Source organism: Carcharodon carcharias, chromosome 2 (genome assembly GCF_017639515.1).
Source record: "Carcharodon carcharias isolate sCarCar2 chromosome 2, sCarCar2.pri, whole genome shotgun sequence".
In the NCBI taxonomy this organism is placed as follows: domain Eukaryota; kingdom Metazoa; phylum Chordata; class Chondrichthyes; order Lamniformes; family Lamnidae; genus Carcharodon; species Carcharodon carcharias.
The window spans coordinates 50605150-50626559 of NC_054468.1; the positions used below are offsets into that span (position 1 = coordinate 50605150).

At 40.8% G+C, this 21410-nt stretch overlaps 1 protein-coding gene across 1 annotated transcript; it reads right to left on the reverse strand.

Annotated features, from left to right (window-relative positions):
• Positions 1–1923: 1923 nt before the first annotated feature.
• On the reverse strand, positions 1924–21404 carry ndufb5 (NADH:ubiquinone oxidoreductase subunit B5). The gene is made up of 6 exons (XM_041211221.1): positions 21246–21404; positions 13542–13627; positions 9740–9806; positions 5791–5852; positions 4652–4758; positions 1924–3961 (listed from the first exon to the last, which is right to left on the reverse strand). Exons 1-6 carry the CDS (start codon positions 21361–21363, stop codon positions 3841–3843), a joined length of 561 nt encoding a protein of 186 aa, XP_041067155.1. The 5' UTR covers positions 21364–21404; the 3' UTR covers positions 1924–3840.
• Between the last annotated feature and the right edge of the window lie 6 nt (positions 21405–21410).

Genomic DNA, 21410 nt, shown 5'->3' on the forward strand with positions numbered 1-21410 from the left:
TTCAGCAAATGCTATAGACCAGTCTGGTAGATATGTTCTTCAGGATTCAGTCAGCTCAGTAAATAGAGGTGCTATAGAGCCACTGTCGGCAATGGACATTGAAGATTCCCATCAACAGTGTATTCTGTGCCATTACCCTCATTGCTTATTTCAAGTGACGTTCAACATGGAAGAGTACTGATTCATCAGCCGAGAAAGGGCAGTAGGTGGTAATCAGCAGGTTTCCTTGCCTGCCTTTTACCAGATACCATGGGTCTAGAGTCAATATTGAGAACTCCCAGAGCTACTCCTTCCTGACTGCATATCACTGTGCTGCCACCTGTGATGGATCTGTCTTGCTGACTGGACATGACATACCCAGGGATGGTGAAGGAAGTGTCTGGGACATAAGCTGTAAGGTATGATTCAGTGAATATAACTATATCAGGCTGTTGTTTGACTAGTCTGAGGGACAGCTCTCCGAACCTTGGTGTAAGTCCCCAGATGTTAGATGTTAAGGACGACTTTATAGGGCTGGGTGTGTCATAGTCATTTCCAGTGCCTACATCAATACTGGGTGTCCCATTCAGTTTTATTTTCATTTGCCTTTCTTGTTATGGTTTGATACAACTGTGTGGTTTGCTAAGCCATTTCAGAGGGCATTTAAGAGTCACACGTAGGCCAGACCAGTTAAGGATGGAAGTTCCTTTCCTAAAGGACATTGGTGAACCAAATAAGTTTTTAGGACAATTTGGTAGTTTTGTGGTCACCATTTCTGACCCTAGCTTTTTGGTCCAGATTTATTTATTAGTTGAATTTAAATCCCCCCATTTGAACTCATGTTTCCAGAGCATTAGTACAGGTGCCTTGGTTACTAGTCCAGTAACATTACCACCAAGCAACCTTGGGTGTATAATTTGAGCTGTCTGGGGTTGAATGAAATTGTGCACATCATAAGTGATACCATTCTGATACTTACAGTCTAATGGTAAAAACTGAAAATTTAAAGTAAAATGGATCACATGCACAGAGGACACTTTCTAAGGTGCACTGCTGGATATAAAGTACAATGAGAGAAACACCAGCCATGCTCCTCATCCCATTCCTAACTTGCCCAAAAGGCCCCATTTTGAAAGTGAGGATGAAGAAGTTGAATGTAACCGTGGTGATAGTAATGCTAATGAATGCAGTGAAAATAACATTGCCAATAAAACAACCAAAAGAGACTTCTATTTCTGACAAAGTACTGTACATGATGATTGCATTGTCTGATTGAAATGTGACAAATAGCATCAATATGATCCACAGGTAGCCAGTAAAAATACATGCATCAGAGATGTCTGGGACAACATGAATTAAAGCACAGCAAAATTCTGCTATTTAGGATTTGGTGAAACAGCCTGCTATATGACTTGAAACGCATGTTAATTTAAAGATCTTCATTCAGAAAGATGTCATTGGTCTGAAATTCCCATCTGACATCGCCCTCCAGAAGAATTTGAATAAATTGCATAAGTAGTGGCTTCACTTCAACAAATCAAATTGACTACAGGGGTTTTTTGTTATGGAAGTGTCAACATTATCACAGTTGGGTCTTGGGCATGTTTTCTTATTTTAAGCTACTAAACATAATCCGGAACACAGGATATGCACGGTTGAATTCTGAAATTGTGGCAGCTAGGATATCTACATCAATGTATTATTTCTGGGTGCAATCCTATTAGATTTTTGTTTCAATGACTACAGAATTATCTGGTTACATTTTGTTTATATTTCTGTCCAGTTGGAACTATGCCAAGAAAAATTTTCAGTAATGCAGTGCAGTGACTATTACAGCAGAGGGCAGTAAAACACAGACATCCAAAGGAAAAGTAGCAGAAATGATGGACATTCAGGTCCCTGTTATTTTTAATCTTTTGAAACAAATACTCAGACACTTAAAAATGAAATTCCACTTACTTGGAAATTTATTAGAATGTATGCTGGAGGGCTCACAATATGAACTGATAACTGAAAATACAGCTTTTGACAATGTAAAAATAACTTATGTAAAAACATGTTTAAAAATTGGGAATAACTGAACTGTGCAACTATTCCAAGTGTTCTTTTTCTAAAATTTTGTTATTTGATTTTTGATTATTATTTAACAACTTAAAATTAGTTGGTAAAATCTCATTAACAAGGAGTCAAATTTAATTTGATATTTAAAAGCAAACTACTACAGATTTTGGAAATCTGAAATAAAAACAGAAAATGTTGGGAATACTCAGCAGATCAGTAAGCATTTGTTGTGAGAGAAACAGGATTTACATTTCAGGTCATGACCTTTTATCAGAACTAGGAAATGCTAGAAATATAATAAGTTTTAAGAAGATAAAATGGGGGTGGGAAAAAATCAAAAGCAAAGGCAAGTCTGTGATTGGACAGAATAAAGGACACTTTAAGTGAATTGGCAAAATTTTGACATTGCCTTATTTGATCATGTCTGCAGAATATAGGGACCAGCAAATGATAGTCTTGAGTGGAAATCCCAGTTAATTTTCTCCAAAATCTGGGGTACTCTGATTCATCCCAGCTTCAATATAACTATCCAAAGAGTTCAAGGAATTCAGCACAAAGCAGTACTAGGCACACAACTTCTCATCACCCATTTCATAAATTTTCTTCAGTACCCTTGGATTCTTCATTTAAAAAAAATATTTCTTGGGATGTGGGTGTCACTGGCAAGACCAGCATTTAATGCCCATTCCTAGTCATCATAGTGATTTGATATAACCAAGAAGTTTGCTGGGCCACTTCAGATACAATTAAAAGTCAATCATATTGGCATGGAATGACAAGGATTGCAGGTTTCCCTCTCTAAAATGACATTGGTAAATCAGTTGATTTTACAATAATCCACCAGCTTCATTGTTACTTTTGTCAGCTTTTCATTCTAGATGTTTAGTTACATAATACCTACAGAACAGAAACAGGCCATTTTATCCAATAAGTTCATGCCAGTGCCTCTCCCATCCTTCTTCAAGTAACTGCATAAACATAACCTCTGTTTCTTGGTTCCTATTGTGTTTATCTAGCCTCCTTTTAAATGCATTTACACCATTGACTTCAATGACTCCATGTGATAGTGAGTTCTATATTCTAACCACTTGCTTGGTAAAGTCTTCTGAATTCCCTATTGGATTTATTAGTGATTATCTAATTTTTATGCCCCAAATTCTGGTCTTGCCAATAAGTAGAAACATCTTCTCTTCATCCACCTTATGAAACCTTTTCATAATACTGACCTCTATCAGGTCACCCTTCAGTCTTTTTTCTAAAAAGTTCCAGCCTGTTCAACCTTTCCTTTTAGGTTAACCTCTCAGTTCTGGTACCAGTTTAGTAAATCTTTTTTGCACCTTCTCCAGTGCCTCTATGTTATTTTTATACTTTGGGGATCAGAACTGTTTATAGTACTCCAAGTGTACTGTGACCACATTTCTTGCCCAGAAAAAAGGCAGGAAACTCTTAACTGACTGAAAGGAGGGGGGGAAAAAGGAGTGGGTTTATAAGGCATTAGATTATTCCGCTCTTCACTGCACAGAAACACTTTTCGTTGCCAAAAATATCACCCAAATATCCTAGCTAAAATCAGGAACTCGCTATGTAGACAACTGCAGGAGGGAATATCAATAAGTAAATGTTCTACAATTGTGCAACTTGAAGGTTAAAACTTATATTTAAAAAAAAGGCATACTTCAACTAGAATAAAACTTTATTCAAGAATATTGACGCAAACATTGACATGATAAAATTTATTAAACAACTTTTTCCACACATCCTTTCTATGGTAATTAGCATCCTCCAGCAATCTTTGCCCACCTAATAATCTGGGTTTGCCTTATGTGAGTTATCTATCAAATTTTTATCCAGAGTTTCATATTGATACCAAGCACCATCACCCCTCTCTCTCATTAGACGGCGAACCTCAAGTTGCTTCAGCCTATAATTAAAGAAAACAAAACACAAATTAACAATCCAAACAGTTTCTAGTTCCATAACTGTTTTAAATGTATTTTAAAAGGTAAACAACTCCCAATCTGTTGAATATTTTTGATCCCCGGTCTCCAAAATCATGCATTAGCCAAGTCTATGAGCAGAAAGCTTGCTCTCAGGCCTTTTCCAACATTAATCTTAATCAACTGGCAACCAACGTGCAATTCCTACAAGTCACCTTTTTGGATTACCTTAGGTTTAAAAAGTTCTAAGACATACCAACTTTTGATGAGTTTGCTTTCATCTTCCTAATGTAAATCTGCCTCTTGGTAAGAGCACTTCTTTGTACTCAATCCTTCCTCACCAAAATTACTATATGGTAGATGCAGATTGAGAGGTAATGGGCTATGTCAAATAAGTCAGAATTGACAACATAGGAGATGTAAATGAGACACTTCAGCTGTGTCAGTTGCTTTAAATTCTGCAAACTATCAGCGCTAGTTATTTTTTGGAAGTTACATTTATCTTATCTTTAAAAGGCCTGTGTTACATGAAGGTGGATGCTTGGCAAGCTGATGCCACCATTGTCTTTTTATACATGACAATTTCAGTTGTAGTATACATTTTGAAATATACAGCTTTAAAAGCAATCAGGGCAATGCTGTTTTCATAAATATATATTTTTGCTCTAACTTACCTCAGGTCTGCTTTCTCTGCTTCAATAGAAATAAGGGCCATCATTTTCTCATAACCCTTCTCAGGTGGGTCAAAGACATATTTTGAAATCCATCTGGTTATGGGATGCTGCAAATTGAGAATAGTATAACTAGACATGGAATTGTTTATAAAAAGGTACCTTAATGCCTTATTAAAAATATACAGCTCATTCCTTCCCCAGAACTTACAGAGCTCCTCAGCATGAGATATCATTTACTCTATCAATTTACTCCATAGTCAGCATCTAAGCTTCTGCTTGGTCAGTCCCAACATCCAAGCCTTAGTCACATTTAATGCCAACTCAGTAATAGCACTCACACCTCTTGATTTAGGATTCAAGGTCCACCCAGAGACTTCAGTATGTAATTTGGACTGAAACTTCAATGCAATAACAGGGGATCTCAGTTTAATGTCTCATCTAAAAGATGGCACTTCCAACATTGCAGCACACCCTCAACACTGCACCATCTAGGGTATGCACTCAATTCATTGATAGGGTTTGAACTCTCAAACTTTTTGACACAGGAGGCAAAAGTCTGTCCCGAAACATACTACAGCTTAAACCAAAATATCTCTAAACATAACACCCTCCATAATAATTGTTGCTAAATGTCCAATTTTGTTGTCAAATCACACAATGCCACTCAATTATGACTACTTATTACAAAAATTGACTTTTATTTCTCTCATTTAACTTTCTAATACCTTTTGTCTTTCCACATCAATGTTTTGGTTTTCACCACCTCAAAGCCTTTCTCCTTTGGTAATATTTTCTCAAGTTAAGATGATGTTTTTCTACCCCAACAGCTTTATTAATTCTGTTCTCCTATAGTTCTAAGTCCAGACTTCCCATACACCTGCCATACTGGTTTAAACACTCTCCCACCACTCTATTTAAACTCTCCACATGCGTATTTTATTTCAGATGCAATTAGTTTCCTGCCCTTTATACATGAGTCAACAAAGGGTAGGACGATAAGCCCCCAAAGGCAAGCCTAAATGCAACTATCAGTTAATTGTGTATCTAAAATGGTGCTAAGCTCAGTTAGGAAATATTGCAATTCATGGTTGGTAGCAAGTGCATTAGTTTTAATGTGACTAATAAGAAGCCTACCATACCTTGTAGTACTCCCAGTGGTCTGGAACATAACCTTCAGGAATCTCTGCAAGCTCAGCTTCACCTGTGAAATGCAACACCATAGACACATTTCTTTTAAAAAGCTGTTTATTTTCTTCCCAAAAAGATTGACCCTTGTCATGGTATTTGAGAATTGAGTTTTTTCTCACTAGTGAAATAAATGTGGTTTTACCCAGCTCCACATTGTATGCCCTGCACTACTAAACATTGTTATATTTTGCTAGTTCATACATTCAATTAAAATATATAAATAGTAATTTTTCAATAGCAAACTTAAATAAAGGTAAATTCAATTTATCCAAGATAATAATTGTAATTGCAAACTGATTACTTAAAAACGGAGTTATAATTTACACATCATGTTCCTTTATTTGTTCATGGAATGTGCACACTGCTGGCATTTACTGTCCATCCCTAATTCCCTTCAAAGTTGGTGGTGAGTCACCTTTTTAAACCACAGCTTGTGTGGTTTAGGAACATCCACAGCACCGTTAGGCAGGGAGTTCTAGGGTTTTGACCCAGCAGCAGTGAAGAAGCAGCGATATATTTCCAAGTCGGGGTGGTGTGACTTGGAGGGGAATTTGTAGGTTGTAATGTCCCCATGGCCCTTCTGTCCTTTGTCCTTCTAGGTGGTGGAGGCCACAGGTTCAGAGATCCTGTTGAAGAAGACTTGGCAAATTGCTGCAGTGCATCCTATAGACAGTACATATTCCAGCCATGGTGCGTGGCTGTGGAATGTTTAAAGTGGTGGACGGGGTGCTGATTAAGCAAATTGCTTTGCCTTGGATGGTATTGAGCTTCTTCAGGTGTTGCAACTGCACTTATCCAGGTAAGTGTAGAGTATTCCATCACATTCCTGACTTATGCTGCAATGTTTGGGGAGTCAGGAGGTGAGTTATTTGCCATGGAAAACTCAGCCTTTGACCTGCTACTATAGTCTGTGGCTGGGTTAGTTAAGGTTTTGGTGACCATCAGGATGTTAATATGGGGGAATTCAGCCACTGAATATTAAGGGGAGGCAATTAGGTTCTATCTTGTTGGAGATGGTAAATGACTGGCATTTTGTCATTTATCCGCCCATGTCTGAATGTTGACCAGGTCTTGCTGTATGCAGGCATGGAGTGCTTCATTACCCACGGAGTTGTAAATGGAGCTAGATGCTGGGCAATCAGCTATCATGCCCACTTGCCCACTTCAGATCTTGTGGCGGGAAAATTATGAAAAAAAGAGCTACAGGTGATTAGGCTTAGAACACTGCCCTGAGAAACTCCTGCAGTGATATCCTGGGGCTGAGATGATTGGCCTCCAACAGCCGTAACCCTTTTCTTTTGTGCTAGATATGACTCCAATCAGTTCAGTGTTTTCCTCCTGATTCCAATTAACTATATTCTCATAGTATGTAGGTATAGCAAGTGATTAAGAAAGCAAGGAAAATAGAATATAAAAGTAGGCAGGTTTTACTGCAGCTGTGCAGGGCCTTGGCGAGACCACATCCAGAGTACTATGTACAATCTTGGTCTCCTTATTTGAAAAAAAGATACAATTGCATTTGAAGCAGTTCAGAGAAGTTCACTCAGCTCATTCCTGGGATGAAGGGCTTATCTTATAAAGAAAGGTTGAACAGGTTGGGCCTATACACTATGGAGTTTAAAAGAATGAGAAGTGATCTTATTGAAATGTATAAGATTCTAGACTTGATAGGTTGGATATTGAGAGGATGCTTCCTTTTGTGGGGAAGACTAGCAGCAGGTTATTGGTAAGCAAATGCTGCTTGATAACACTGCCAACAACATCTTCCATTACTTTATTGATGATTGAGAGATGACTGATGGGGCAGTAATTGGCCGGATTGGATTTGTCCTCCTTTTTGTGGACAGGCCATATCCAGGCCCAAATTGTTGGATAGACACCAATGTTGCAGCTGTACTGACTTGTCTAGAGAGCCAGCTAGTTCGGGACCACAAGACTTCAGCACTGCAGCCAGTATGTTGTCAGGGCCCATAGCATTTGCTGTATCGCATATGCTCAGCAATTTCTTGATTTCACCTAAAGTCAATTGGATGAAGACTTACTTCTGTGATGGTAGGGACCTCAGGAGCAGGCAGAGATGGATCGTTCAAACAGCATTTCTGGTTGAAGATGATTGCAACTGTTTTAGGTTTCGTCTTTTGCACTCAAGTTCTGGCTCCACTATCCTTGTGGATAAGATGTTCATGGAACCTCCTTCCGTGAACTGTTTAATTGTCCATCAACATGCATGTCTGGATTTGGCAGGACTTCAGAGCTTTGATCTGATGCATCGGCTGTGGATTTGCATTGCTGTCTATAGCTGCTTTCATTTTTTAGCATACATGTAGTCCTGTGTTGTAACTTCCCCAAGTAGGCATCTCATTTTCAGGCATGCTGTTCTGCATTCTTCACTGAACCAGGGTTGAGATGCTGGTTTCATGATAATGGTAGCGTAAGGGATATGCCAAGCCATGTGATTATAGATTGTGGTTGAATACAATTCTGCTGATGACCCACAGCACCTCATGGTTGCCCATTTTTGAGCTGCTAGATCTGAATCTATCATATTTAGCAATATGGTAGTGCCACACAACACAATGGAGGGTGTCCTCAGAGTGAATATGGGATGTTGTCTCCACAAGGACTGTGTGGTGGTCACTTCTACAAATATTGTCATGGACAGATAATCTGCATTAGGAAGTTTGGTGAGGTTGAATTCAAGTAAGTTTTTCCCTTGTGTTGGTTCTCTTACCACCTGCTGCAGGCATGGCCAGCCAGCTAAATCCTTCAGGACACAGGCCAGCTCAGACAGTAGTAGTACTACTCCCAAGCCACCCTTAGTGAAGAATATTGAACTTCCCAACCCACAGTACATTCTGTATGCTGGCTGCCCTCAGTGCTTCTTCCAGTTCTTTTACATGTGGTACAGGTGCGAGAGGGTAATAGGTTGATGTCAACAGGTTTCCTCGTCCATGTTTGACCTGATGCTTGAGACTTTATGAAATAAAGAATCAGAGTTGAGGGCTGCCAAGGCACCCAACCACATAGCACTGTGCCACCGCTTCTAGTGATTCTGACCTACTAGTGGGATAGGACATACCCAGGGATGGTGATTGAGCACTCTGAAATTAGCTATAAGGTATATTTCTGCAAGTATGACTTGTCTGTGGGACAGCTCTTCCAATTTTAACAGTCCCCAGATGTTAGCAAGGACGACTTGTGCAGGGTCAAATGGGCAGGGTGTGCCTTTGTTGTGGCCGATGCCTAGGTCAATGACAGGTGGTACATCTAGTTTTATTCTTATTAGACTTCTTTTGTAGAGATTTTATACAACTCAGGTGGCAATTAAGAGTCAATCATATTGCAATGGGCCTGGAAACACATAAACCAGACTAGGGGCCTTCTGCGACCTGTGGGCTCTGCAGCAGCTGAGTGCATCATCAGCTCCGAAATGTTATTTTAATTTAATTTGTTAAGCTTCCTTTAAATTTTGGGTTTATTTGTTACGGTTCCCCTTTAAGGGGCTGTTAATTAGTTAATTTAATTATTAGTTCATTTGTTTACTTTACTGTTCTACTCAAAAAGAGTATATAACAAGACTGGGTAAGGACAGCATATTTCTTGCACTTAAGGACATTAGTGAACAAGACACGGTTTTACAACAATGCAACAGTTTCTTGGTCACTATTACTGAAACTAGATTTTATTCCAGATTTACTTAATTAACTGAATTTAAACTCCTCAGCTGCTTCAGCGGCATTTGAACTCATGTCTCTGGAAGGTTGGTCCAGGCCTCTGGATTGCTAGTTCAGTAACTATATTACCATTCCCTTTCAATTTGCTTTCAATGTCAATATGCTCATACCATTCATTTATACATAATATTTACATCATGTATAATTATCATTGTAAAATACTTACCAATGAAAATATTCACAAAAGTGATTAATGCAGCCATTGGTATTCCAGTCAATAAAATATAGAATCTCTGCAGAAAGAGAAATCGAGAATTTGTAATCAAATTTATTAATGCAATTTCCACTGTGTGTTTAAAACTGAATGCACTAATTTAATGAATATTTTAATTACCACTCATAAGCTGCCAAATAACAATTTAAGACCATCAGCCAGGCTTGCAACATAGCTCACTATGCTTGCTGGAAGCTGGATCTCTCCTCTGCAGGCAAAAGGAATGTGTCCAGTCGTTGAGTCTTTTTGAATTAAACATAAGCATGGGGGGAACAATAGTTCCCTGGTACATTTGCCAAGGCAACGCCTCGACCAAAGCCAACAGCACCCTTTTCGCATGCAGTATAAATTGTTGCTTATTTACAAATTTGGTATTCTTATGTCTGTCCTAATGAGGGCAAGGTGAAAAGCTTCAACAGCGTGTTTCTTTTTTTTAGCAATACTCTTAAGTTTGTGCTACCAAGTGACTAAATAACAATTTGCAGTAGAATGTGATACCCACAACACTGCGAGCACTACTATTGTACAAGTACGCAGGATAACCAGGCTGTACCAAGACAATATTGCAAGTCATTAACACCAACAACTTGCACTTACATAGAGCCTTTAATGTAATAAAACATTGCAAGACATTTCCCTAACAAAATTTGACACCAAGCCCATAAAGGGAGAATAAGTTGGGGCCCAAAAGCTTGATCAAAGAAGTAGATTAAAAGGAATGTCTTAAAAGGAGAGAGAGAGAGAAAAGTGGGGCAGTTTAAGAAGGGAATTCCAGAACTTAGGGCCGACAAATGGTGATGGAAATTGGGGATGTACAAGGCCAGAATTGGAGGAGCGCAGAGATCTTGGGGGGTTCCCAATACTGATTCAATCCATGGAGAAAAGAAAATTATTAAAAATATAAATGTGCTTGTTGTATCAAGGAACTGACGGCAAACTGGTTGAATTTAAAATACTTAAGGCTGGGTCTTTACATGGGGAATCTTAAAGAAGTCCGTGGGGAACTAAGACTCACACTGTATATTTTTATAAAATATATATATTCATTAGTATTTCAAAAATTAAAACTGGACCTTGGCTGAATAAGATCTTTAAAATGGCTGAATCCATGACTGCCTGTGACCCCAGAACAAAATAAGTCCCTCTGCAGTTTCAGGAAAACTCTCACCTCGTTATAAAAATAAAAACTGCGGATGCTGGAAATCCAAAACAAAAACAGAAATACCTGGAAAAACTCAGCAGGTCTAGCAGCATCAGCGGAGAAGAGCAAAGTTGACGTTTCGAGTCCTCATGCTCATGACCCTTCAACAGATCTAAATAGAAATAGGAAAGGGGTGAAATATAAGCTGGTTTGAGGCGGGGGGGGAGGGGGGGGGGGGGGGGGGGGGGGGGGGGGGTTTGTTGGAAAAAGCACGCAGTGATAGTAGGAGATAACCAAAAGATGTCAGAGACAAAAGAACAAAGAGGTGTTGAAGGTGGTGATATTATCTAAAAGAATGTGCTAATTAAGAGTGGAGAACAGGACAAGCAAGGTAGCTCTAGTGGGGGTGGGGTGAAATAAATGGTGGGTGGAATACATTTAAATATAATGGAAATAGGTGGGAAAAGAAAAATCTATATAAATTATTGGAAAAATCAAAAGGGAGGGGGAAGAAATGGAAAGGGGGTGGGGATGGAGGAGGGAGTCCAAGATCTAAAGTTGTTGAACTCAATATTCAGTCCGGAAGGCTGTAAAGTGCCTAGTCGGAAGATGAGGTGCTGTTCCTCCAGGTTGTGTTGAGCTTCACTGGAACAATGCAGCAAGCCAAGGACAGACATGTGGGCAAGAGAGCAGGGTGGAGTGTTAAAATGGCAAGCGACAGGGAGGTCTGGGTAATGCTTACGGACAGACCGAAGGTGTTCTGCAAAGCAGTCACTCAGTCTGCGTTTGGTCTCTCCAATGTAGAGGAGACCGCATTGGGAGCAATGAATGCAGTAGACTAAGTTGGTGGAAATGCAAGTGAAATGCTGCTTCACTTGAAAGGAGTGTTTGGGCCCTTGGACGGTGAGGAGAGAAGAAGTGAAGGGGCAGGTGTTACATATTTTGAGTTTGCATGAGGAGGTGCCGTAGGTGGGGGTTGAGGAGTAGGGGGTAATGGAGGAGTGGACCAGGGTGTCATGGAGGGAATGATCCCTACGGAATGCCGCCAGGAGGGGATGAAGGGAAGATGTGTTTGGTGGTGGCATCAAATGTATTCCACCCACCGTTTATTTCACCCCACCCCCAATAGAACTACCTTGCTTGTCTTGCTATCCACTCTTAATTAGCACATTCTTTTAGATAATATCACCACCTTCAACACCTTTGTTCTTTTGTCTCTGACATCTTTTGGTTATCTCCTACTATCACTGCTTGCTTGTCCCAACAACCCCACCCCCCCTTCACCCCCGCCCCGCCCCTCACTTAAACCAGCCTATATTTCACCCCTTTCCTATTTCTACTTAGTTCTGTTGAAGGGTCATGAGGACTTGAAACGTCAACTTTGATCTTCTCCACCGATGCTGCCAGACCTGCTGAGTCTCACCTCGTTATCTCAGGAGCCACTAACCATCATCTGTGGACTGCACAGCCCAGCTTCAAAGAGAACTACACAAAGGCAATTTGCATTTGATAACCCATGCTTAAGAGCAGGAGACTGAGGGTCTGCTAAGACAAAGGCCTTTCCAACCTTCCTTTCATCTCATAATGGCTGGGATGTTTAGCAGTCTTCAAGACCCAGCTGAATTCCAGACGATAGATACACATCATTTGTTGAAGAACTGGAGGAGAGATGGTGGTCATGTGATGTAGCCTTCTGGCTTTTTGAACGAGTAATACTGCCTTGATGAGCTGAAGAGCTCAGTTGCTCTTTAACATCTGACAAGTAGCCACAGAAAGGAGCTCTGTCCAAGTTGAACAGCTGGCCCCATCTGCACTGCTTCTGCTGGAAGTTCCGTGCCATTGCCTACGAGGTTGATTCACTTCTGCGTGCCTATCTCATCTTGTGCAGTTAACACCACCAGAAAAGTGAATTCTACAACACTGGCTTTCAGCCCGCCGACCTCCTTGAAGGAGTACCTCATTGGTCTTTGATTCTGGACTCTAGAACTCACGTGAACCAATATTTATTTTCTCTGTACTATAACTCTTTTCTCTATCCGGGTCTTTACTGTGCAATTGTGTGGAGGCAATGTTACGACCCTCCTTGTGCGTTTTGAATGAGTGCAAAAACTAACCCTTTTTAGTTTATCCAACTCGAGTTTGCTGTGGGGTTATTAATAGAAAATTGAATCACACAAAAACCAAGGGGTTGGGGAATACACCACCACTTATAAAGAGGAAAACAAATCGAAGCACCTTTCTGTTTACAGACAAATGTTGAGAGGAGGAATGAGCACTGTTTAAATTAACCCCCTCCTGTCCATAACAAGCATATAATGTTTTTATTAAATGTTTCAAAAGCTTTATAGTCAAATATTCTCAAGAAGTATGTTTTTATTCGTACAAACATAATTGAAGCTACAGTAATTTTGCTCCAATCCAATTATTTTTGTACCAATACAAAGTATAGATTGAGTAGACAATTAACATTTTGAATTTTTTATCAAGTCTGATTGTTAACTCATGGCTCCATGACTAAATTACATACTTCTTCATATTCAATATCAGGCAGAATACCTTTTCCATGCTTATGGATGAACTGACGCTAATTTCAGATGCAACTTTGATACATACCAAAAGACGCAGAAAGCGACGGTCATAATATTGGCTGGACTTGATAACAAACAGCTGTTTTCCATGACTGCCATGACGAACTGCAACTAGAATATAACAGAGGCAACAGGACACATTCAAGCAACAGAAAAATAATAAATGCACCTTTGGTACAGCGTTAGTTTTCACATGTACACTGACGGCTCCCTGCTCTACCTCACCACCACCACTCTCCACTCCACTAAATAATCAACCTGCTTACCTGACATTCAGTACCGGATGAGCAGAAATTTCCTCCAATTAAATATCGGGAAGACTAAAGCCATTGTTTTTGGTCCCCACTCCAAACTCCTTTCCCTGGCAATAGTCTGAGATCAAGCCAGTCTGCTTGCAACCTTGGTGTCACATTTGATCCCAAGATGAGCTACTGACCTCGCATTCATACTATCACCAAGATCACCTATTCACACCTCCATAACATTGCCTATCTATGCCCCCGTCTCGGCTCATCTGCTACTGAAATCCTCATTCATGGTTTGTTACTTCTAGACTCAACTATTCCAATGCATTCTGGTTGGTCTCCCACATTCAATCCTCCATAAACTTGAGGTTATCCAAAATTCTGCTGCCTGTGTTAAAGTGCAGCAGGTCCTGTTCCCCTTTCACCCCTGTGCTCGTTGACCTACATTGGCTCCCTGTCAAGGAACATCTCAATTTTAAAATTCTCTTCTTTGCTTTCAAATCCCACCAAGGTCTCTTTCTTCCATATCTCTGTAATCTAATCCAGCCCCTCAACCCTCTGAGATCCCTGTGCTTCTCTAATTCTGGCCTCTCATTCATCCCCAATTTTAATTCCAGGACATCACTCAGGAGTTCCTCAGGGTAGTGTCCTAGGCCCAACCATCTTCAGCTGCTTCATCAATGACCTTCCTTCCAGCATAAGGTCAGAAGTAGGGATGTTCACTGATGACTGCACAATGCTCAGCAACATTCACGACTCCTCAGATACTGAAGCAGTCCGTGCCCATATGCAGCAAGACCTGGACAATAGTCAGGCTTGGGCTGATAAGTGGCTAGTAACATTCCTACCACACAAGTGCTAGGCAATGACCATCTCCAACAAGACAGAATCGAACCATCTAGCCTTGACATCCAATTGCATTGCCATCGCTGAATCCTCACTATCAACATCTTGGAGGTTACCATTGACCAGAAACTGAACTGGGCGAGCCATATAAATATTGTGGCTACTAGAGCAGGTCAGAGGCTGGGAAATCTGCAGAGAGTGACTCAATTTCTGACTCTCCAAAGTTGTTCCCCATCTACAAGGTACAAGTCAGGAATGTGATGGAATACTTTCCACTTGCCTGGACGAGTACAGCTCTAACAGCAATCAAAGCATGACACCATCCACGACAAAACAACCCACTTGATTGACACCCCATCCACCACAATAAACATTCACTCCCTCTACCAGTATTGCACAGTCGCAGCAGTGTGTTACAATCTACAAGATGCACTGCAGCACCTTCTAAACCTGCAACTTCTACCACCTAGTAGGAAGGACAGCAGGTAGATGGGATCACCACCACCTGCAAGCTCCCCTTCAAGTCACACACCATCCTGGCTTGGAACTGTATCGCCATTCCTTCACTGTCACTGGGTCAAATTCCTGGAGCTCCCTTCCCAGCAGCACTGTGGGTGTTCCTACAACACATGGACTGCAGCAATTCAAGAAGGCAGCTCAGCACCACCTTCTCAAGGGCAATTTGGATGGAGCAATAAATGCTGGCCTAGACAGCAGTCCAACATCCCATAAACGAATATGAAAAAAAATTGCTCCACCATTGGTGGCCACGCCTTCAGTTGCCTAGGCTCAAATTTTATAATATCCGACCACATCGCTCTGCCTTGCTTTTTTCCTTCAAAACACTCATTAAAACATAGCTCTTTGAACAAACGTTTGTTCATCTGACCTAATATGTCATGTACCATGGTGTCATACTTTGTTTCATAATGCTCCTGTGAAGCACTTTGGGGCGTTTCATTATATGAAAAACATTATATAAGTTGTTGTCATAGGCAAAAATTCTGTAGTCTAACTTAACCTTTAGTATTTAATAGATACTTAAATATATACAAACTTCACGAAACAATATTTCTACTCAAGTTTCATCAGATTTATTTTTATATGCAAGTTTGATTTCACTACATAATTACTGGATATCGTCAAAATTGTCAGAATCTGAAATAAAAGCAGAAAACGCTGGAGAAATTCAGCAGGTCTGGCAGTGTCTGTAGAGAGAGAAACATGGTTAAAGTTTCAAGTTCAGTTGACTTCTTCAGAACTGGGGAGAGGTGGAAATATGATGGGTTTTATGAAATTGAAAATGGGCGAGGGGCAGGTGGAGCAAAATAGAAGATCTGGGATAGATTAGAAAGTGGGGAGATTAAATGACAAAGATGTCATGGAACACAAGACAAAGGGAATGGTAATGATAGTATTAAAAACTAAAGCACTGGTCCAGGGTAGATGTTAAAGGCAGAATTAAGATCAACACTGTCAAAGCAAAATAGCAGAATGTGTTAATAACAGAAAAAGGGTCAGCACCGTCTGAAAGCAAAAAACATGAGAACAAGATGCAGACTGGCACCTGAGGGAGAAACCTTCAAAATGGAGGACAGAGCTCATAGTCTGAAGTTGTTGAACTCAATGTCGAGTCCAGAAGGCTGTAAAGTGACTAATTGGAAGACAAGGTGCCGTTCCTCCAGCTTGTGTTGGGCTTCACCGGAACATTGCAGTAGGGCGTGGACAGAAATGTGAGCATGAGAGCAAGGTGGTGAACTGGAATGGCAAGCGACTGGAAGGTCTGGGCCATGCCCTCGATCTGAGCAAAGGTGTTCTGCAAAGCAGTCACCAAGTCTGAGTTTGGTCTCCCCAATATAGAGGAGACCACATTACGAGCAGTGAATACAGTGGATTAAATTGAAATTGCTGCTTCACCTGGAAGGAGAGTTTGTGGCCTTGGATGGTGAGGAGGGAGGAGGTAAAGGAGCAAGTGTTACATCTCCTGAGATTGCATGGGAAGGGGATAAAGTGTTGAGGGTGGTAGGGGAGTGGTCCAGGGTGTCATGGAGGGCACAGTCCCTTCAGAATGCTGACAGGGGAGGGGGAGGGAAAGATGTGTTTGGCGGTGGCACTATACTGGAGGTGGAGGAAGCTGGCGGAGTAAGGGCAAAGGGAACCCTATCATGGTTCTGGGAGGACGAGGAAGGGCTGGGGGCAGACATGTGAGCATAGGCTGTACACAGTTAAGGGCCCTGTCAGCCATATTGGAGCGGGGCGGGGGGGAGGAGTGGTAAATCCTTGGCTGAGGAAACAGAAATACATGTCAGAAGCACCGTTGTCGAAGGTAGCATCAGCAGAACAAGTGCAATGGAGGCAGAGAAACTGGGAGAATGGAATAGAATCCTTACAGGAAGCAGGGTGTGAGCAGGTGTGGTCAAGGTGGCTGTGGGAGTAGTGGGCTTGTAATAAATATTGATATCACCAGAAATATAGACAGAGATGTCAAGGAAAGGAAGTGTCGGACATGGATCACGTGAAGGTGAGAGAGGGGTGGAAGAGGGGTGATCTGGACTGTTGTAGGATTTAAAAGCCAGACTGAATGTAAAATCATTTACACATTCTTTTTTATTAAAAGAATAGAAACCGTGAGAATAAAGAAAACTTCACCTCTAGCCTTTTTGACATGACAAAATCTCTTTCATGGACTTTCAACTAAAGCAAGTTTGAAAAGCTATAAAGGAAATATTTTAGGACAGATTTTCCAATATGACTGTAGTTTACACTCAAATGGTTCAAAACAGACACAAAGCTCATGCTAATTTACACTCAATTTTCCATGGTTGACTTATCATAATTATGCATATTTTCAATTTGGATATTGTACCCAGTGCAAGCTGGTAAGGAATAAAAACAACCCACAGCAAATGGCATGAAGCCAGCTGGGAAACAAAGTACCAAGTGAAATAAAGAAACAATTAGAAGTTCAGAAACAACAAACTTCTGCTCAGTTTTTTAGCAAACTTGGACACTCATTTTCTATGGGCATGATAAAACAGTGGAAACAGAATGAAGTGAGAGGAAAGGCATCCAAAACTATGATGTGAATTAGAATAATTTAAAAGCAGGAGCCTAAAATTTGCAGGTGCAGTGCAAATTATAGTAAAAACATGGGACAGGTATAAATGTGGACAAAAATCCAGCATAGCAGAACTCTGCCCCATTTTCCAATCAGGTTCATTTAACTTGTGGATAAATAGTTGACAGGGTGGATACAACAGGACTGACTTCCACCTGCATTAAAAGGCAATGTGGAGACATATGCATGGGAAGGACTCAGAGGGTTAACGATGGAAGGAATCATATTATTTCAGTTACCAAGTAGCGTTAATGGGGGGGACCAAGGCAGCTGTCTGAAAAGCTATAGAAGGAAAAGTGAAAAAGACACAGACTCTTAGCAAAAATACAAGTGATTTAAATAGATATACAGATATGTCCAAAAACCAAAGTTTTTCCCCACTTTATAAAGTACCCTGAGTTGGGTCTGTGGACATGAGAAATTCTTTAGAAATGCAAATTCTTGATAAGTGTGATTTGCTCCCTTGGCATTAGTCCAGGATGTATTCTGCACGCTCCTGCTGATGCACTTGAGGCTTACTGCAACCACTGGGCCCCACAAGCACCAAAGTGTTTTGCGGAAAACAGGATTATTATAATTTATTTTAAACTTTCCTTCTCAAGGTTTTGCTTAAAGGCATTAAAAAAAATCTGAGGGATTTGCTTGGGTAGCACGTTATCCAATTTCATCTCCTACTTGATTGACTGGCTGTTCTTGTCCAATGTCATCCACCTTTTATAAAAAAAACTAAGGCTGATAATAAGTCAAAATATTCTGTCGTAGAGTTGCTGCTTTTGGCAGAAAATGTGCCCATGAATCTTCCATAGTACGATAGGGGAAGCCTAGCTGAACAGAACGTAATTTCTTTCAATTGAAATCCATTCCTTGATGTATTTAAGAGAAGTAATCTGGTGTGCTTTTATTCATACAGCTGAAAATGTTTCTTTCCCAGCTCCTCGCAAAGCAAGAGTGGCATAGCTGTATTGTCACTAGACTGGTATTCCAGAGACCCAGTGTAATGCTCTGGGGACCTGGGTTTGAATCCCACCATAGCAGATGGTGAAATTTGAATTCAATAAAAAGCTGAAAAGTCTGATAATGACCGCAAAACCATTGCCGATTGATGTAAAACCACATCTGGTTCACTAATGTCCTTTAAGGGAAGGAAATCTGCCTTCCTTACCTGGTCTGGTCTACATGTGACACCAGACCCACAGCAATGTGGTTGACTCTTAAATGCCTTCTGAATGAATTAGAGATGGGCAATAAATGCTGGCTTAGCCAGCGACACCCACGTCTCATGAATGAATTAAAAAAAAATGTGAATTATTGGACTTAAAAATCACTGAAAATGACTTGTAAGAAACTATGCTGACTATTGGTGTATCCTGGTCCGTTTATTAATTTTTATATAAATAATTAATTTACTAACTTTTAAAATATGTTTCCTAGTGCCTATCCTATGGACCCAAGCAAATTAGCAGAGTTTGAACACAAATCAGTGCAATCAGTGGGATCCTGCAATTTCGACCAAGCAAATGACCAGTTTTGTCAGCAGGGCCACATCCAGGCAAACTGGATTTTGAACCCCATAAAAGACCATAGAAAATACAAACACATGTTGTTTTGGGCATAACTCGCATGTTTAAAATTCTCTAATCTTTTGTCTTGCTTTGTGCGATTCCGCCAAGATACTGCTGGCATAAATAAGCAGAAACTACTCAAAATCCATATAGTTCACCTGCTGTTAAATGCCATCCTCTCTGCTGATTTGCACTACTATGTAGCAAACTTCATCCCCTTACACTAGCACACGGGTAGAGATTACTGTTCTCATGCAACACCCAAAATACTTCTGCTAAGTTCCTGAACTATATTAACATGGGTTAAGCGCTCACACACGAATAGCAACAAGCAAATTTCTACCCAATAGTTTTCTTTTCCCTTCCAAATGGGCCAGAACTACTATAGCTGATAATATCTTGTGGTTATTTTTCACAATTAATTTGTGATTGTAAAGTTTCCCAGCTCCATCAATTGTTTGTTTGAAGGGCTTTTAATTTTGCTTTATTTTCCGCTTCACACCATTCAGGAACCATTTCTGGAACTCTAATTTTACAGGCATGTAAATCTCAATATTTTAATATTTTTAATGCAGATTTCTTCGAGGCTTTTCTTCTCCTAACCTAAACTCCCTTTCCTCTCCAAAGTCCTTGAATGTGTTGTTGCTTCCAAAATTCAGGTCCCTTTCCCAGATCTGCATGTTTGAATGCCTCCAACCAGTTTTCCACCCTGCCACAGTACCAAAATGTATTTTATTAAAAGACACAATTGATATTCTGTGACTGTGACAAAGGTAAACTATCCTTCTTCGTCATTCTTGACCTGTCTGCTGTCTTTGACATGATTAACATCATCCTCCTCCAACACCTCTCCAACATCAACCAGCTGGGTGGGCTACTATCGCCTGTTTCCATTCTTATCTAATCATAGCCAGAGATTCACCTCTTCCCACTCCCGCACCTTTACCTCTGATGTCCTCCAAGAATCGATCATTGGCCCACTCCTATTTCTCATCAACATACTGCCCCTCAACAATATAATTCGAAAGCAACGTCAGTTTCCACATGTTTGCTGATGGCTCCCAGCTCACCTCGCCATCATCTCTCTCGACACCTCCGCTATCTTTAATTTGTCAGATTGCTTGTCCAAGGTCCTGCAACGAAACATCGGGACAACTATTGGGAAAACTTTAATCCTTAACCACTGACTCCATCATTCTGTTGTATTGTCTTTAGGTTGAACCATACTGTTTGCAACCTTAGTGTGATGTCTGACCCTGAGATTCACTTCCAACTACATATTGGTGCCATCACTAAAACCACTTACTTCCATTTCTGTAACACCGCCTGACTCCTCCCCTGCCTCTGAAACCCTTATCCAAGCCTTTGTTGCCACTCAACTACAACACCCTCTGGCCAGCCTCCCACATTCTACCCTCCATAGATTTGAGGTCATTTGAAACCCCGTAATCTGTGTCTTAACATGCTCCACGTCCTGTTCACTCATCACCAGAGTTTGCTGAATAACACTGGTTTCCAATTAAGCAACACCTCAATTTCAAATCCATCCATGGCATCTATCTCTGCAATCTCCTCCACCTACAGAATTTTGACACCTATACTCCTCCAGTATAGTCGATTTTAATCATTCCACCATTTATGGCTATGCCTTTAGCTTCCTAGGTCCTCAGCTCTGGAATATCCTTCTTAAATCTCTCCACTTTTCTACCTCTCTCTCCTCCTTTAAAACACTCATTAAAGCCGACCGCTTTGACCAAGCTTTTGACGGTCGGCCCAAATACAATATCACCTTAAGAGCTCAGTATCACTTTCCTGTGAAGCACCTTGGGGCAACTTATTACGCTAAGCCGCTATATAAATAGAAGTTGTTGTTGTAACCTACTGTACTTTACAAGGTCAATGAGCTCCCCGGCGCAGTCAGCCAAATTGAACTAAGATTCAGTAAACCCCAGCCATACCAGTGGTAGCTCTAGGAAAGGCCCTGAGCAGGCAATTTCCAGCCAGATGCTGCAGTTTGTGAGGACGCCGCCGTCCCATAAGGGTAGCCACAGCTCGAAGTACACTCAGCACCGCCATCTTTACTACTCCCAGATCGCCGTAGCGGTCATACGGAGCGGAAACCA

Excerpts from the sequence above, each read along its gene's own strand:
- ndufb5 (XM_041211221.1), bottom strand. The coding sequence starts at position 21,363 with ATGGCGGTGCTGAGTGTACTTCGAGCTGTGGCTACCCTTATGGGACGG. Across the intron at positions 5,853-9,739 it reads TTTTGTGAATATTTTCATTG|GTGAAGCTGAGCTTGCAGAG; the intron begins GTAAGTATTTTA and ends TGCATTTCACAG. Across the intron at positions 4,759-5,790 it reads ACCACTGGGAGTACTACAAG|CATCCCATAACCAGATGGAT; the intron begins GTATGGTAGGCT and ends CTCAATTTGCAG.